The 12,537-nt window shown below is 31.5% G+C and overlaps 3 protein-coding genes and 2 non-coding genes across 5 annotated transcripts; 3 read left to right on the top strand and 2 right to left on the bottom strand.

The window, feature by feature from the left end:
• Positions 1–29: 29 nt before the first annotated feature.
• SPT7 (SAGA histone acetyltransferase complex subunit SPT7) lies at positions 30–4,712 on the bottom strand (the record flags this gene model as incomplete). Its single annotated transcript, XM_001644464.1, has 1 exon — positions 30–4,712. The coding sequence occupies one exon, from the start codon at positions 4,710–4,712 to the stop codon at positions 30–32; it is 4,683 nt and encodes a 1,560-aa protein (XP_001644514.1).
• Positions 4,713–5,081: 369 nt separating this feature from the next.
• On the top strand, positions 5,082–5,153 carry Kpol_1052trna2. The gene has a single exon. It is a non-coding gene; the product is annotated as a tRNA-Arg (tRNA).
• Positions 5,154–5,177: 24 nt separating this feature from the next.
• Positions 5,178–5,249, top strand: Kpol_1052trna1. The gene has a single exon. It is a non-coding gene; the product is annotated as a tRNA-Asp (tRNA).
• A 483-nt stretch (positions 5,250–5,732) lies between these two features.
• UBC5 (E2 ubiquitin-conjugating protein UBC5) lies at positions 5,733–6,417 on the bottom strand (the record flags this gene model as incomplete). Its single annotated transcript, XM_001644463.1, has 2 exons — positions 5,733–6,132; positions 6,371–6,417. 2 exons carry the CDS (start codon positions 6,415–6,417, stop codon positions 5,733–5,735), a joined length of 447 nt encoding a protein of 148 aa, XP_001644513.1.
• A 3,444-nt stretch (positions 6,418–9,861) lies between these two features.
• Positions 9,862–12,537, top strand: MAK21 (RNA-binding ribosome biosynthesis protein MAK21; the record flags this gene model as incomplete). The annotated part of the gene is made up of 1 exon (XM_001644462.1): positions 9,862–12,537. A coding segment is annotated over one exon (2,676 nt), but the record flags the coding sequence as incomplete, so codon positions are not given.

Genomic DNA, 12,537 nt, shown 5'->3' with positions numbered 1-12,537 from the left:
CATATTAAACCTTATACACATTAATTATTTCAGTCATCCAATCTTCTTAGGCCTAAGTTCATTGAAGATGATGAAGGAGAAGTTTCTTGTTCGAATAAGTTGTCTAGATTTAAGTTACTATTCTCCCTTCCAGGTGATTCGGAGACATTGTTATCTTTATTTGACTCATGATTTCCTGAAATTTTTGAGGGAATGGTCTCGTTTATTTCATTCTGATTATTAGTATCATTCTCTTCATTGTCATCCTCTTCATCTTCCTCATCAACTTCGTCGTCATCGTCGTCATCGTCATCATCTTCTGCTTCATCTTCACCCAATTCAACGTCATCGTCGTCGTCTTCCTCTTCAACATCATTGCCATCTTCTTCTTCGTCTTCTTCTTCTTCTTCGTCTTCCTCATCGTCAACCTCATTATCATTGTCTTCTGCATCATTTTCTCCGCTAGTGCCTCCATTCACATTATTAGGTTTTCTACCAGATGAATTATCAGTGATACCATTTTCAATAGTATCTTTGTTAATTACCTTTTCGGAAGCCAACGAATCTTCGATGCTTGCTGTAGAAAAATCTTCCATTAAAACATCTTGTTCTTCTTCCATTTCTGGCAATATGAATGCTTCGGATAGCAATTTCTTCTTGATTGTAATATTGATCTTACCTGTTGGCGGTATTCTCGGTTTAGAAACAGGTTTTCCCTTAATAAGAATCTTATCGTCTTCAAGAATAAGATCGGGATCTATGATAGGGATTTGCTCAGAATTTTCATCACCAGTCGCAGCAGATTTCATTAACTTTGTGTTGTAAATATTAGTTTTATCTAACGACTTCTGCAACAGCGGCATTAGTGTCTTCCAATAAGTACTGTTTTCTACTTGATCTTTTGTGAGGATCGTATATTTAATATTCTCATGTTCTTCGGGTTGTATTTTATTAACTTGAACCTTGGCTTCTGCATCAGCAGATTGGAATTGGAACGTTAATAATTGTATTGGGACCGAAGAACTTAATACTCCAAATTCCTTCTCCAGACCAAGCTCCTTAAAACCGAAGTAATCTTCACCAGTAAGATCAGAAGCGAAATCACCAGTCATAAAACTTTGACTTTGATCATCAAAGTTACGTTCGGATAGTTCCTGCAAAGTAGGTCTCAACAAATCTTTTAAGAAATTTTCGAGTTTGTTCTTTAGATCTTGCAACTTTTTAGTTTTTTTACCAAACTCAGATTCTAGATATGTATAAAGTTCATCTGGTCTATCAATTCCATTGTCTAAAAGTGTAAGTGATAAAATATCTTGTTCTGTTTTCAAATTTAGTGAATTGCTTTCCTTGTGTAACTTTAAGGTACGAATCAGATTGGATAAATATTCTCCTGTGATCTCTGATAACATATTAATTGCAGAAGGTTGGGTGGATTCAAAACCACTAGACATCGCCAATTTGGAGACATTTCTACGCAATACTGTATCAATCAATGGTTTATCAAACTTATAGCCGTGTGTTTCTAACATAGATACAGGGTCTAAAGATACATCATCCAGCAAAACGTTATTTTTGGAGATACTTGAGGATATCATTCTATTGCTGTTAAATGTAGATCTGGAACTTTGATTATATGCAGAGCTTTGAAGAATCCTAATTAATGAAATTTTATGACAGGTTTGTCTGATTTGTTGAATCAAAGTTATATTTTTATCAAGTTTAGGTGTTAATCCCATTTTATAAGCAGGAGTAAAGGATTTATTTTCGGTAACACCTTTTGCCAACATTTCATTAACAGCAGCATTTTCAATTTTATCAAGTAATTTTGTACTTACACCAGAAAAGGAGACCATAGGTACTGCATTCACGATATCATACTCTTGTAAAAATGAAACGTTGTCAATCTCCAAATCATCGAATTCTTTTTCAATTATATCATTTCCATTCCCTTTTTGATCTAATCCTAATTGAAGTTCTTCCTCTTCCTGTTTAACGGATGCGCCAAATCCATTTTTCATCATAGATTGTTGTTCGTCATTTTTTCTATTTGTTTCTTGGTTCTTTTGTTCGATAAACTCTATAAATTTTTCATGGAATGACTTCATCTTATGAGGGTTTTTCAAGAAAGCAATTGATTCATTATTCAAATGCCCATCTTTGAAGTACTCTGATCTATTTATACAAACCTCTGCTCTAACTTTGGCGGTTAAAGACTTCCATATAGAGATTTCTATGTCATCTTTATCATCATCACCTTCTGCGAAATAAGACTCCGCACTGCCAGCATCTTCATCAGATTCATCCTCATCATCATATTCTTCTTCATCTTCATCACCTGCTTCTTGGCCGTCTTGCTCCGATAATTTTTTTTCTATCTCATTCTCTTTACCTTCATCTTTTGAAGTTTCTTCTCTACCAGTTTCAGTATTATTGTCATTATCAACAGTAATAGATTTCTCGTCTAATTTATCTTTGGAGTCTTCATGTATTTCTTCCTTCTCTCCCTGTTCCTCCTGTTCTTCCTGTTCTTCCTGTTCTTCCTGCTCTTCCTGCTCTTCCTGCTCTTCCTGCTTTTCCTGCTTTTCTTCCTCTTTCTGCTCTTTCTTAGATGATGAATCATCATCTGTTTCCTTCAATTCTGGTTTTGATTGTGATTCTGCCCCAGTTGTTGTTTTCTCAGATGTTATTTCGGCAGCATCCTTTGATTCATCTAATGAATAATTATTTGATGCAACTGGTTGTCCTTCTGTAGGCTGTTTTTCATCATCTTCTATATCTTTTTCATTTCTGAGATCTTTATCCAAATTGTTCTCATTATCTGGTTTTTCTGTATTACCTTTAGTTTTTATAGATGTATCCTGCAATTCTTCTACCTGACTTGGATCTTGAATTATAGCTGGTTTATGGGCACCCATATTTAAACCCTTTCTACCTGAGCCAGCTACTTCTTCTTCCTCTTCTTCATCATCATCTTCTTTATCTTTTTCCATATTTTCTAGTTCTTTCTCAACATCTGCACGGTTTCTTATCACAATATCAGGTATCAGTGGTATTAATTGAAGTGACTTTTTTTGCATGGCATATGCATGGCTTCTTAGGTAATGAGATGGATCGGAATTAAAAGTTAAACAATTTTTCCAAATTAGCATTATATCATCTACAAACTCTTGCTTTGCATTATATTGGAAACCTTTCAATTTTTTTAAAACTGTATTCAAATCCATCGACTTTTTGATTATTTGATGGTAATTTGGAGCTTCTCTTTTACTCACTTTATTTAAGAAAGGCGTCGAATGCTCTGTGTAATTACGCAATTCCAATACTACTTTTTCACAAGCTTCGTACAATTCTTCTTGTCCGATTCTTTCGTCAGAACTCCATTTGGATCTATTTTTTCGTACATCCATTATCAAATGTTTTAATTCGTAATCTGACATATTTAATTTGACTTTGTTTTCTTGGATAGAGCTCATTAAATACTTTAAAGAGAGGTTTGCTGCTCCTAAAGCTACTGGTAAATTTACCGGATCATGTTTAGGTCTTTTACCATCAGTATGAATTACTACCGAATTATCTCCTTCAGATGAACCTAATTTCTCATTATTACTATTGATATTCTCTTCTTTTATTTCAGTTTCTTCTGTTTCATTGAATTTTCTTTTTTTTCCTTTTGACGTTTCCATTAATTTATCACTTTCTTCTAACCGTAACCTTTTTAGCATTGTATCTTTATCATATTCGTAACTATGATAAATTCTATCCCAATTTCCTATCATCTTCTCTATATTATTATTTTTCATATTGGCAATTATTTCTTTTGATATATGCAAAGTAAGCACCAAGCTTCCATGTTCATTAGTATCTAAGCTAATATCACTAATCGTTTCAGAATTATCTTTGCTCTTGTTTGTTTCTTTATCGTCATTGCTATCGGAATCGTAGTTATCGTCATCTTGATCTTCAACATCGTAATCATCTTCGTCAGCTTTTGACTCCGAATTTTTTGAATCCTCAAACAAGTTATTGTTCGCACCTTCGGTATCAAATGCTGTATCTACATCTTGTGAATCCTTGTATTCATCTAATAATACATAATCTAAAACATCGACTTGATTTGAGTTATCATCAATCTCTTGTTCATTTTCTAAATCTTCGACTTTATTATATAACAAGTCTACAGCACATTGCCATAGAACATATCTTAATTTTAAAGAAAGATTTCCGATGAAAGAGTTTGAATTTATATGCTGAATGAACTCTTCTAAATCTAAAGTCGACAGATCATCCGAATTCGGATCTTTCACTGAATTCAGGCTGATATTTTTTTCCCCTTCATGTGATGCAATATTATTATTATCTGTGGCAACTCCGTTTACTTTATCTGTCAAACTGTTGGTGTCATTTTCATTATCACCATTATTTGAATAAGCTGATTTAGTTGTACTATTAGAAGAAGTATTATTTTCAGGATTAGTTTCTATTATGGCATCTTTCTGTCCAGACTCTACATTTACGACATTTAAAAGAATATTACCATTCATCAATTCATTCCAAATCATTAATTTTTTATCTTCATCTTTAATCGATAGTAATCTTTCTAAAATAATTAATTGATGAGATGACAAATAAGCGTCTAAATATGAATCGTTAGCCAACTTTTCCGTTAACTTTAACAGAGATTTAGGATCAGCCCTCTGATAGTTAACTATAGGAAGCTGATCGTTGATTATCATTCTTTTAATTTTGATTTATTTAACCTTAATGAAGTAAAAATGAACTAAGAATATATCTAATGCAAAAATTCAAAATGATAATTAATGAGAAATACAGATATAACAGAGTCTCTTTAAACAAAGGTTAAACTTTGTTAATACTGCTATCTTTCTCAATTGCCGATATCAATCTTCAATATCTATTCAAGTCTTCATAGTTTAACTACTTAATATAATTAATCAATTTCTTAAATTTAATAACATTTCGAGAGAGGAAAGGCAAAAAAAAATATTGAAAAGATGAAAAAGAATACAATTAAAAATTTGTGCACATGATTAGGGGTATGTAATTTCATTTAAAGGTTGATCTTTAAACTTTCAAGAAATTAAGCTCGCGTGGCGTAATGGCAACGCGTCTGACTTCTAATCAGAAGATTGTGGGTTCGACCCCCACCGTGAGTGCTTTGTTTCTTCATCTTCTCAAAATCCGCGATAGTTTAATGGTCAGAATGGGCGCTTGTCGCGTGCCAGATCGGGGTTCAATTCCCCGTCGCGGAGTAGTTTTTTTTCTTTCCTTTTTAGAAAAATATAAATTACAATATATTACGTAATGTAATTTAAAATAATAAAGTATTATACTTACTTAGTGTTTAGAACAGGGCTTTTGATCAATTGATAGAAATTCAAGTGCTGTTAATTAAATCAACAAAGAAAAATATATTGTTTGTATATGCTGAATATGATAAAGATATATACATTTTATAAAAATAATGCTACCATTCCAGATAAACCTTTTATATTAATTTTGCTTAGAAAATTTTCATATATTTCATTTGAAGAAATAATCAAAAAAAATAATAATAATAATAATTAATTTAAAACGAATTCATTTCCCATTTTTATTCTTTATTCTTTATTCTTTAATTTCTTTTAAAAACTTAATTCTTTTTAATTTTCTTTCTTTCGTTCACAGTTTATACAATAAAAATAGATAATTTGTTAAAATAATTTATTTTTATCTTGACATAATCATTGCGTAAACTATACAGCGTATTTCTTGGTCCACTCCTTTGCTGTAGCTTCATACTTTGCTCTATCAGTTTTGTATAAATGAGCGATTTCAGGAACTAAAGGATCATCTGGATTAGCATCAGTTAATAAAGAACAGATGGATAATAATACTTTTGAGATAGTTAATGCAGGAGACCATTGATCTTTCAAAATATCTAGACAAATATTACCGTTAGCGTTAATATTTGGATGATATATTTTTGTTGTGAATGAGATCTTTGGTGGTTTGAATGGGTAATCAGTTGGGAAATGAATAGATAAGAAGAAAACACCACCAGCGTAAGGGGAGTCAGGTGGGCCCATGATGGAAGCTTGCCAGTGGTAAACGTCGTCACCAACTGGGCCAGCAGAACATGAAGTTGGTGGATCTCTGCATATAAGACGAAATAATAAATATATATATTAAGTTAGTAAACATGAATAAGTTTTCAATATTTTTTTATTTTCCTTTTACTCTTGTTCAAAGTGTTCCCATGTCCATCCATATATATAGATAATATATATAATATATCAATCATGAGAAAGACAAGTAAGCTCGATAGGGAAAATGGAGATATAAAGGCTGAGGGTGGGGATCCAAAATTTAGATAAACATGATTTAAACATACCTTCCTAGATCATTTAGTTCCTTAGTTATACGTTTTAATGAAGACATGGTGGTGTTTAGATTAGTGTTAGTTTGGTTTAGTTTGTACCTGACAGTGTATCTCTATGTGAGTAGAGGTGGAGAATATATAGTATTAATCAAACTTGTAACAAAATTTTTTATAACAAGAAGTTAGAAAAATTGAAATTGAAATTGGAATTGAAGTTGAAATTGAATTTAAATTTAAATTTGAAATCAAAAACTAAATTTTTCTAATTCCAAAAAAAATCGAGAAAAGCAGAAAATACTGAGAACAACTTCAAGACCTAGAATACGAAGGTTACAAAAAAAACAGAGAAAAGAGAGAGGGAGAGAGAGAGAGAGAGAGAGAAAAGAGAGACTCGACGTGACAATATATATACTAAAGAAACATGTCGGAAGTTCAGATTGAAAGAAAATGGAGCAAGTGTAAATTATATATATATATACCAAGTGAGTTCAGAAGAAGACAAGTTTCAAAAGAATATGATGGAATGCAACAGAATAATATATATGAATATTGTATTGTATTGTATTGTAATGTATTGTAACAACGATTCGATTGATGTCCATTTGTCTAACGCTGTGAAAAAACACAATTGTAGCCGGGTGAGAAATCGAAGTTGAAAAATTTCAAGACAGCTTGTCTGGAAAAGGACGGGGCAGAATACGGGTATCTATCTTACGTCGTTAGTGATTATGCCTATGCCTATGCCTATGCCTATGCCTATGCTCTACTTTTGCCTCTTAATCTTATCTTGTTTGGTCTGTGTGTGTTTTTTTCTTCTCTGTAGCTATAATTATGTACGTTGAGGGTTTTTTTCAGTTCAGTTCACTTGTTACTAATTAGTAACAGTACTGGTACCAGTATTTTATTTATGGTAAAGCAAACAAGGGGACTTCGTAACGGTAGACTTGTATCAGAAAGAGTACTGAAAACAACTATGTCATCATAGACAGCTCTCGTACTGGGGGGAACATGTACTTGGTTATTGATAAATAAGCCTACTGTTTCGTGGCATGTGATGTCGCACTACAGATTGCTTACAAGTAAAACTAGAGAAGGAAGAAAAAGGAAACTCTATCATTTACTTAATAACAACTTGTTCTGAATAAGGGTAACGAACTCTTTGAAAAACATAGATTGATTGAGATCTTGGAAGGATAGAGAGACTCAGGGTGTTCACTCTGCCCCGTAAAGGTTAATGTTGTACTGTATATCGTATCATCCTCATAGGAACATGTTAACGATGAAATATAAAGTAGAGCAAGTATAAAAATGAATAGTTATAATAATAATAATAAAAAAAAAACAGAAATTGGATGGGAAATTACTAATAAATTTAGTCAAAACTAACATCAACAAAAAAAAATCGTGTTCCATTCAACAAGGGATAGTCTTAGGACCACCTCCCATGAGAAACAAACTCATATTCTTCAATTTATCAAAACTCAAATTTGGTGTTTGATACTGTAACATCATTAATCATAGTGCACATTTATGACACAATTTATACTATTTATTTATATATAATTTATTATTCATTAATTATTGATTCTCTTTGATATCCTCTCTGTATTTTGATTATTAATAAATTCCACTAGTAATCATTTCATCTGGGATTCCATGAGATTTTCTCATAAATCAGAGATCTGTTCCTACTGAATCATAGTTTTTCTTCCAATTTGGATCAAGAGTGTAGAATTTATTGTTAATTATACAAATCCTTTATTTCATGAGATGTAATGGTGAGAAAGTACTTGAAGGTGAAGAAGAGCTTCAAGATGGGCTTATTCCCATAAACGTGTAGTTTTTGCTAATCGTTCCTTGCAACTAAGCTGGTTTTAGGACTCAATTCTCTTTTATTCATAAATATGAACTTGTAAATAAATATATAAATATATGGAATTATAGAATTTTCCTAATTCATTCAATTGTATTGCAGCGTCATCCCTGATCTACATTTTTACGAATTAGAAGGTTCCTTTTTTATCTGTCTTTTCAAATTAATAGTTATTATTGTCATCTTTTATTTAAATTACAATGGCCGGCAAGAAATGATGATATTAGTACTTGATAAATAGCATATAATATGTTGCAAATATATAGTTTATCTATATATACTTTAGTATCGAGTTAAATATGACATCTGTCATCCGATTATTAATAGTCCACGAATTTTTTATTTTGTATTGGTATTTTAATATTAGTTTACAAATTGAAGTTTTGACCAATTTTAACTTTATTACACTGTAACCATACGTTGAAAACATATAATTATTTATAAATACTAATGCCGATTATTAAAATTTACAGGATTACTTCGAACTTTAAAACTGTGATTTCCTTTTTTTTTTATGTAAGTTGTCTTTTTTATTTTAACAACGTATAAAAGATCTTCCAGGTCATCCTTGCTTTCATTTATTCATTCACAATAAAATTATTAAACACATTTACATAATCGATCACGTCACTTCGTGAAGGATATCAATCCAATTAGCTTACAGTGCTAACAAAGAATGCCCAGAAGTCTATATTAATCTGTGTTTATCAATTCCAATCAATAAATAATGTCATAAGCCTTTCACACTCTTGACGTTTATACAAAATGCATAACGGAATTTCGTTGGTCCAACCACAACATATTAATGGACTTGGAAAATATGCCCAATTTTTCGATTTCTATTCAACCAAATATATCAGAATGAATATATTCAAAGCTCTATTTTTTTGGAAATCAAGCATAGATCCAATAATGTGGTTGCAATAACTACTTATGCTTATAATAAGGTAAGTGTATTGGTTTACACATATCTACCATATAATGGTAAAAGTTTTACGGTTTAAGAGAAAGTTACCTTGTAAAGAGCGGCAAAAAGATGTACAGAAACGGAATTTTGGTCAGTCAAGAAAGGTCAATTTACTACTGTTGAATTATATAATATTTGTAGTTCATATTATTAATCAGTAGTATATATTTTTATTATTTAATTAAATACATCCTTAAAACAAGAACAATTTCACTATTCAGTTAACTACAATCATCTAACCGTACCTTGGAAATATATCCATGACTACCTTAATTTATGTCAGTCCGCTAAAATCTCAAATATCACATGACTTATATTTTCAAATTGACATTTCCTTTCATTGAAATCACGTGATATATAATCTATCTACATTTTATTTTTTCGAAAAAATTTTAATTTCCATTCGGTACAGACAAAGAAATTAAATGAGATGAGATGAGATGAGATGAGATGAGATGAGATGAGATTGAAAAAAACAGTTGAATTATGTTGTACTAAATATTTAGGTTTTCTCAATATAGTCAAAACTGCTAGGAGCATACCAATATAATTTCTGTGAAGAATAGGTATTGTGTATTAGTATAGAATTGATATACTCACATCCTCTATATTCCACCATCCTTTGAAACTTATTGGATCCAATCCAAAGAAAAATAAAAAAAGATGACTGAAAGCTTAGATCTGTCAGGATTGAGAGCTAAGGTTTCCTCAAAATTGAACGACTCTGCCAAAAAATCAGCAGGTAAAGCATCTAAGAAATCAAAAAAGAATGCCCCTTCTGAGGAGAAAAAAACCAATGAGAAAGATGATCTAATTCGCAAAGAAGCTTTAGCTTTAGGTGCTTCTGAAAAAGATTTAGAATTGATAAAAGGTTTGACTGATGATGAAGATGAATCTAAATCTGAACAGGAATTTGGAGATGAAAATGATGATGAGGTAGAAGAAGGTTTCCAAGATGACTTGAAAAGTTTTATGAAAAATATTGGCCTGGACAAAAACACAGTCGAAGACTTATCAGATGATGATGATGAAAAAGAGGAAGAAGAAAGAAAAAATGAGGTAAAAAAGTCTTCTAGTGAAGATTCCACTTCAGGTGAGTCTCTTAGTTCAAACTCAGAATCCGAACACGAAGAAGAGGAAAATGATGACGACGATGAAGAACAAGAATCATCAGTCGAAGAAGAACAAGAAAAAGAAGCTAAAAACAAAGATTTAGTTACCGATTTACACATGGTTAAATCTGATAAACTGTTAGTTCCAAATGACAAAGTGTGGTTCCAAATTCCATTAGATAATCAAATTAAGGAAAACATCAAGGAAAATGTTCAATTAACTGATGATCAAATTAAGGCTCTTTTTGAAAGAGGTAAAAAAGCCATTGAAGAAGATAATCAATTATACTATGATGAGTTTACTAAGGATTCCTCTCAAAGAAAGTTTATGTCTCAAATTTTAGCTGATGGTACTTTGAATGATAAAATTTCTGCCTTAACTTTGTTAATTCAAGAATCTCCATTGCACAATATCAAATCATTAGATACTTTAGTTGGATATTGTAATAAGAAATCAAGAAATTCCATTCTTCAAAGTTTAAATGCATTAAAGGATTTATTCTTAAATGGTCTATTCCCTGACAGAAAATTAAGATATTTCAAAAATCAACCAGGTCTATCAATGATGTTGAATAAGAGAACATTAGCTATCTTTTACTTTGAAGATTATCTAAAGAAATCATTCTTTAATATTTTGCAAGTCTTCGAAAAATTATCTCATGATCCAATTATTCACGTTAGATTACAAACTTTGAATCACATCTTTGACTTTATTACTCAAAAGCCAGAACAAGAATTTAACTTATTAAGATTAGGTGTCAACAAATTGGGTGATATTGACTCAAAGGTTGCATCAAAGGCTTCACATTTATTACTAAAGTTGCAACAGGCTCACCCAAATATGAAGAGTGTTATTGTAGATTCAATTATTGATGTTGCTTTAAGACCAAATGCTGATTATCATGCTACCTATTATTCTGTTATTACTTTGAACCAAACTATTTTAAAAAGAACTGAAGATGAAATTGCCAATCAATTGATTAAAACTTACTTTACCCTTTTTGAAAAGTTCTTAATTAGTACTGATAAGGATAATGCTGAGAATAGTGAAACCGTTAAAACCAAAGCCAAAGGTTACGAAGCTAAAAGAAAGAAGAACGTGAAAAAAGGTAAACATGGTGGTGAATCTGTTAAAAATGATAAGACTGAGGCTGAATTAGTTTCTGAAAAGAACTCAAAGCTATTCAGTGCTTTGTTAACAGGTGTCAATCGTGCATTCCCATTCGCAAAGATGCCTGCCACAGTTTATGAACCTCATTTGGATACATTATTCAAAATTACTCATTCTTCCAACTTTAATACCTCGATTCAAGCTTTGGTCTTAATTAATCAAGTTACTTTCAAAGCCAAATTGAATTCGGATAGATACTATAGAACATTATATGAAAGTTTATTGGATCCAAGATTGGTTACCTCATCAAAACAAGGTATCTATTTGAATTTGTTATTCAAATCTTTGAAGCAAGATTCTGAAAATATCGAAAGAGTTGAAGCATTTGTTAAAAGAATTCTGCAAATTTGTTTGCATTGGCTAAATGTGGGTACCATAGCAGGTTTCATTTTCTTGTTAACCCAACTTTCAAAGGTTTGCCCTCAAATTTTAAATTTACTAACTAACTCACCTGTTGATCATGAATATCAATCAGAAGATGAAAATGACGGTGAAGAGAAGAAGAACCAAAAATCCTACGATAGCCGTAAACGTGATCCAAGGTTTGCAAATGCTGATAAATCATCATTGTTTGAAATTTCATTATTTTTAAACCATTACCACCCAACTGTTCAAACTTATGCTGAGGCGTTCATAAATAAGGACAAATCGCAAGATGTTACCAAACCTGATTTAGGGTTATACACTTTATCACACTTCTTGGATAGATTCGTTTACAGAAATGCTAAACAGAAACCAATTACTAGAGGTTCCTCTATTATGCAACCGTTATTTGGTGGCTCTCAAATTAATGAATCGTTATTGGTTAAATCTAGTGATATGGTTTTGAATAAAACTCCAGTAAATACAGAAAATTGGTTGAGTAAAAAGATCAATGATATTAAACCTGATGAAAAGTTCTTCTACCAATATTTTACTACAAAGCAAAATGCAATTAAGAATGTTCAGAAGAAAGAAACCAGAGGCTTTGATGAAGAAAGTGATCTAGATGAAGATGAGGTTTGGGATGCTTTAGTAAAATCTAGGCCAGATGTCGAAGACGATAGTGACTCTGAT

The sequence above is a fragment of the Vanderwaltozyma polyspora genome, genomic scaffold (genome assembly GCF_000150035.1).
Source record: "Vanderwaltozyma polyspora DSM 70294 KpolScaffold1052 genomic scaffold, whole genome shotgun sequence".
Classification (NCBI taxonomy): Eukaryota; Fungi; Ascomycota; class Saccharomycetes; order Saccharomycetales; family Saccharomycetaceae; genus Vanderwaltozyma; species Vanderwaltozyma polyspora.
The sequence above is the reverse complement of the archived record's forward strand: the minus strand, read 5'-3'. Positions and strand labels throughout refer to the sequence as shown.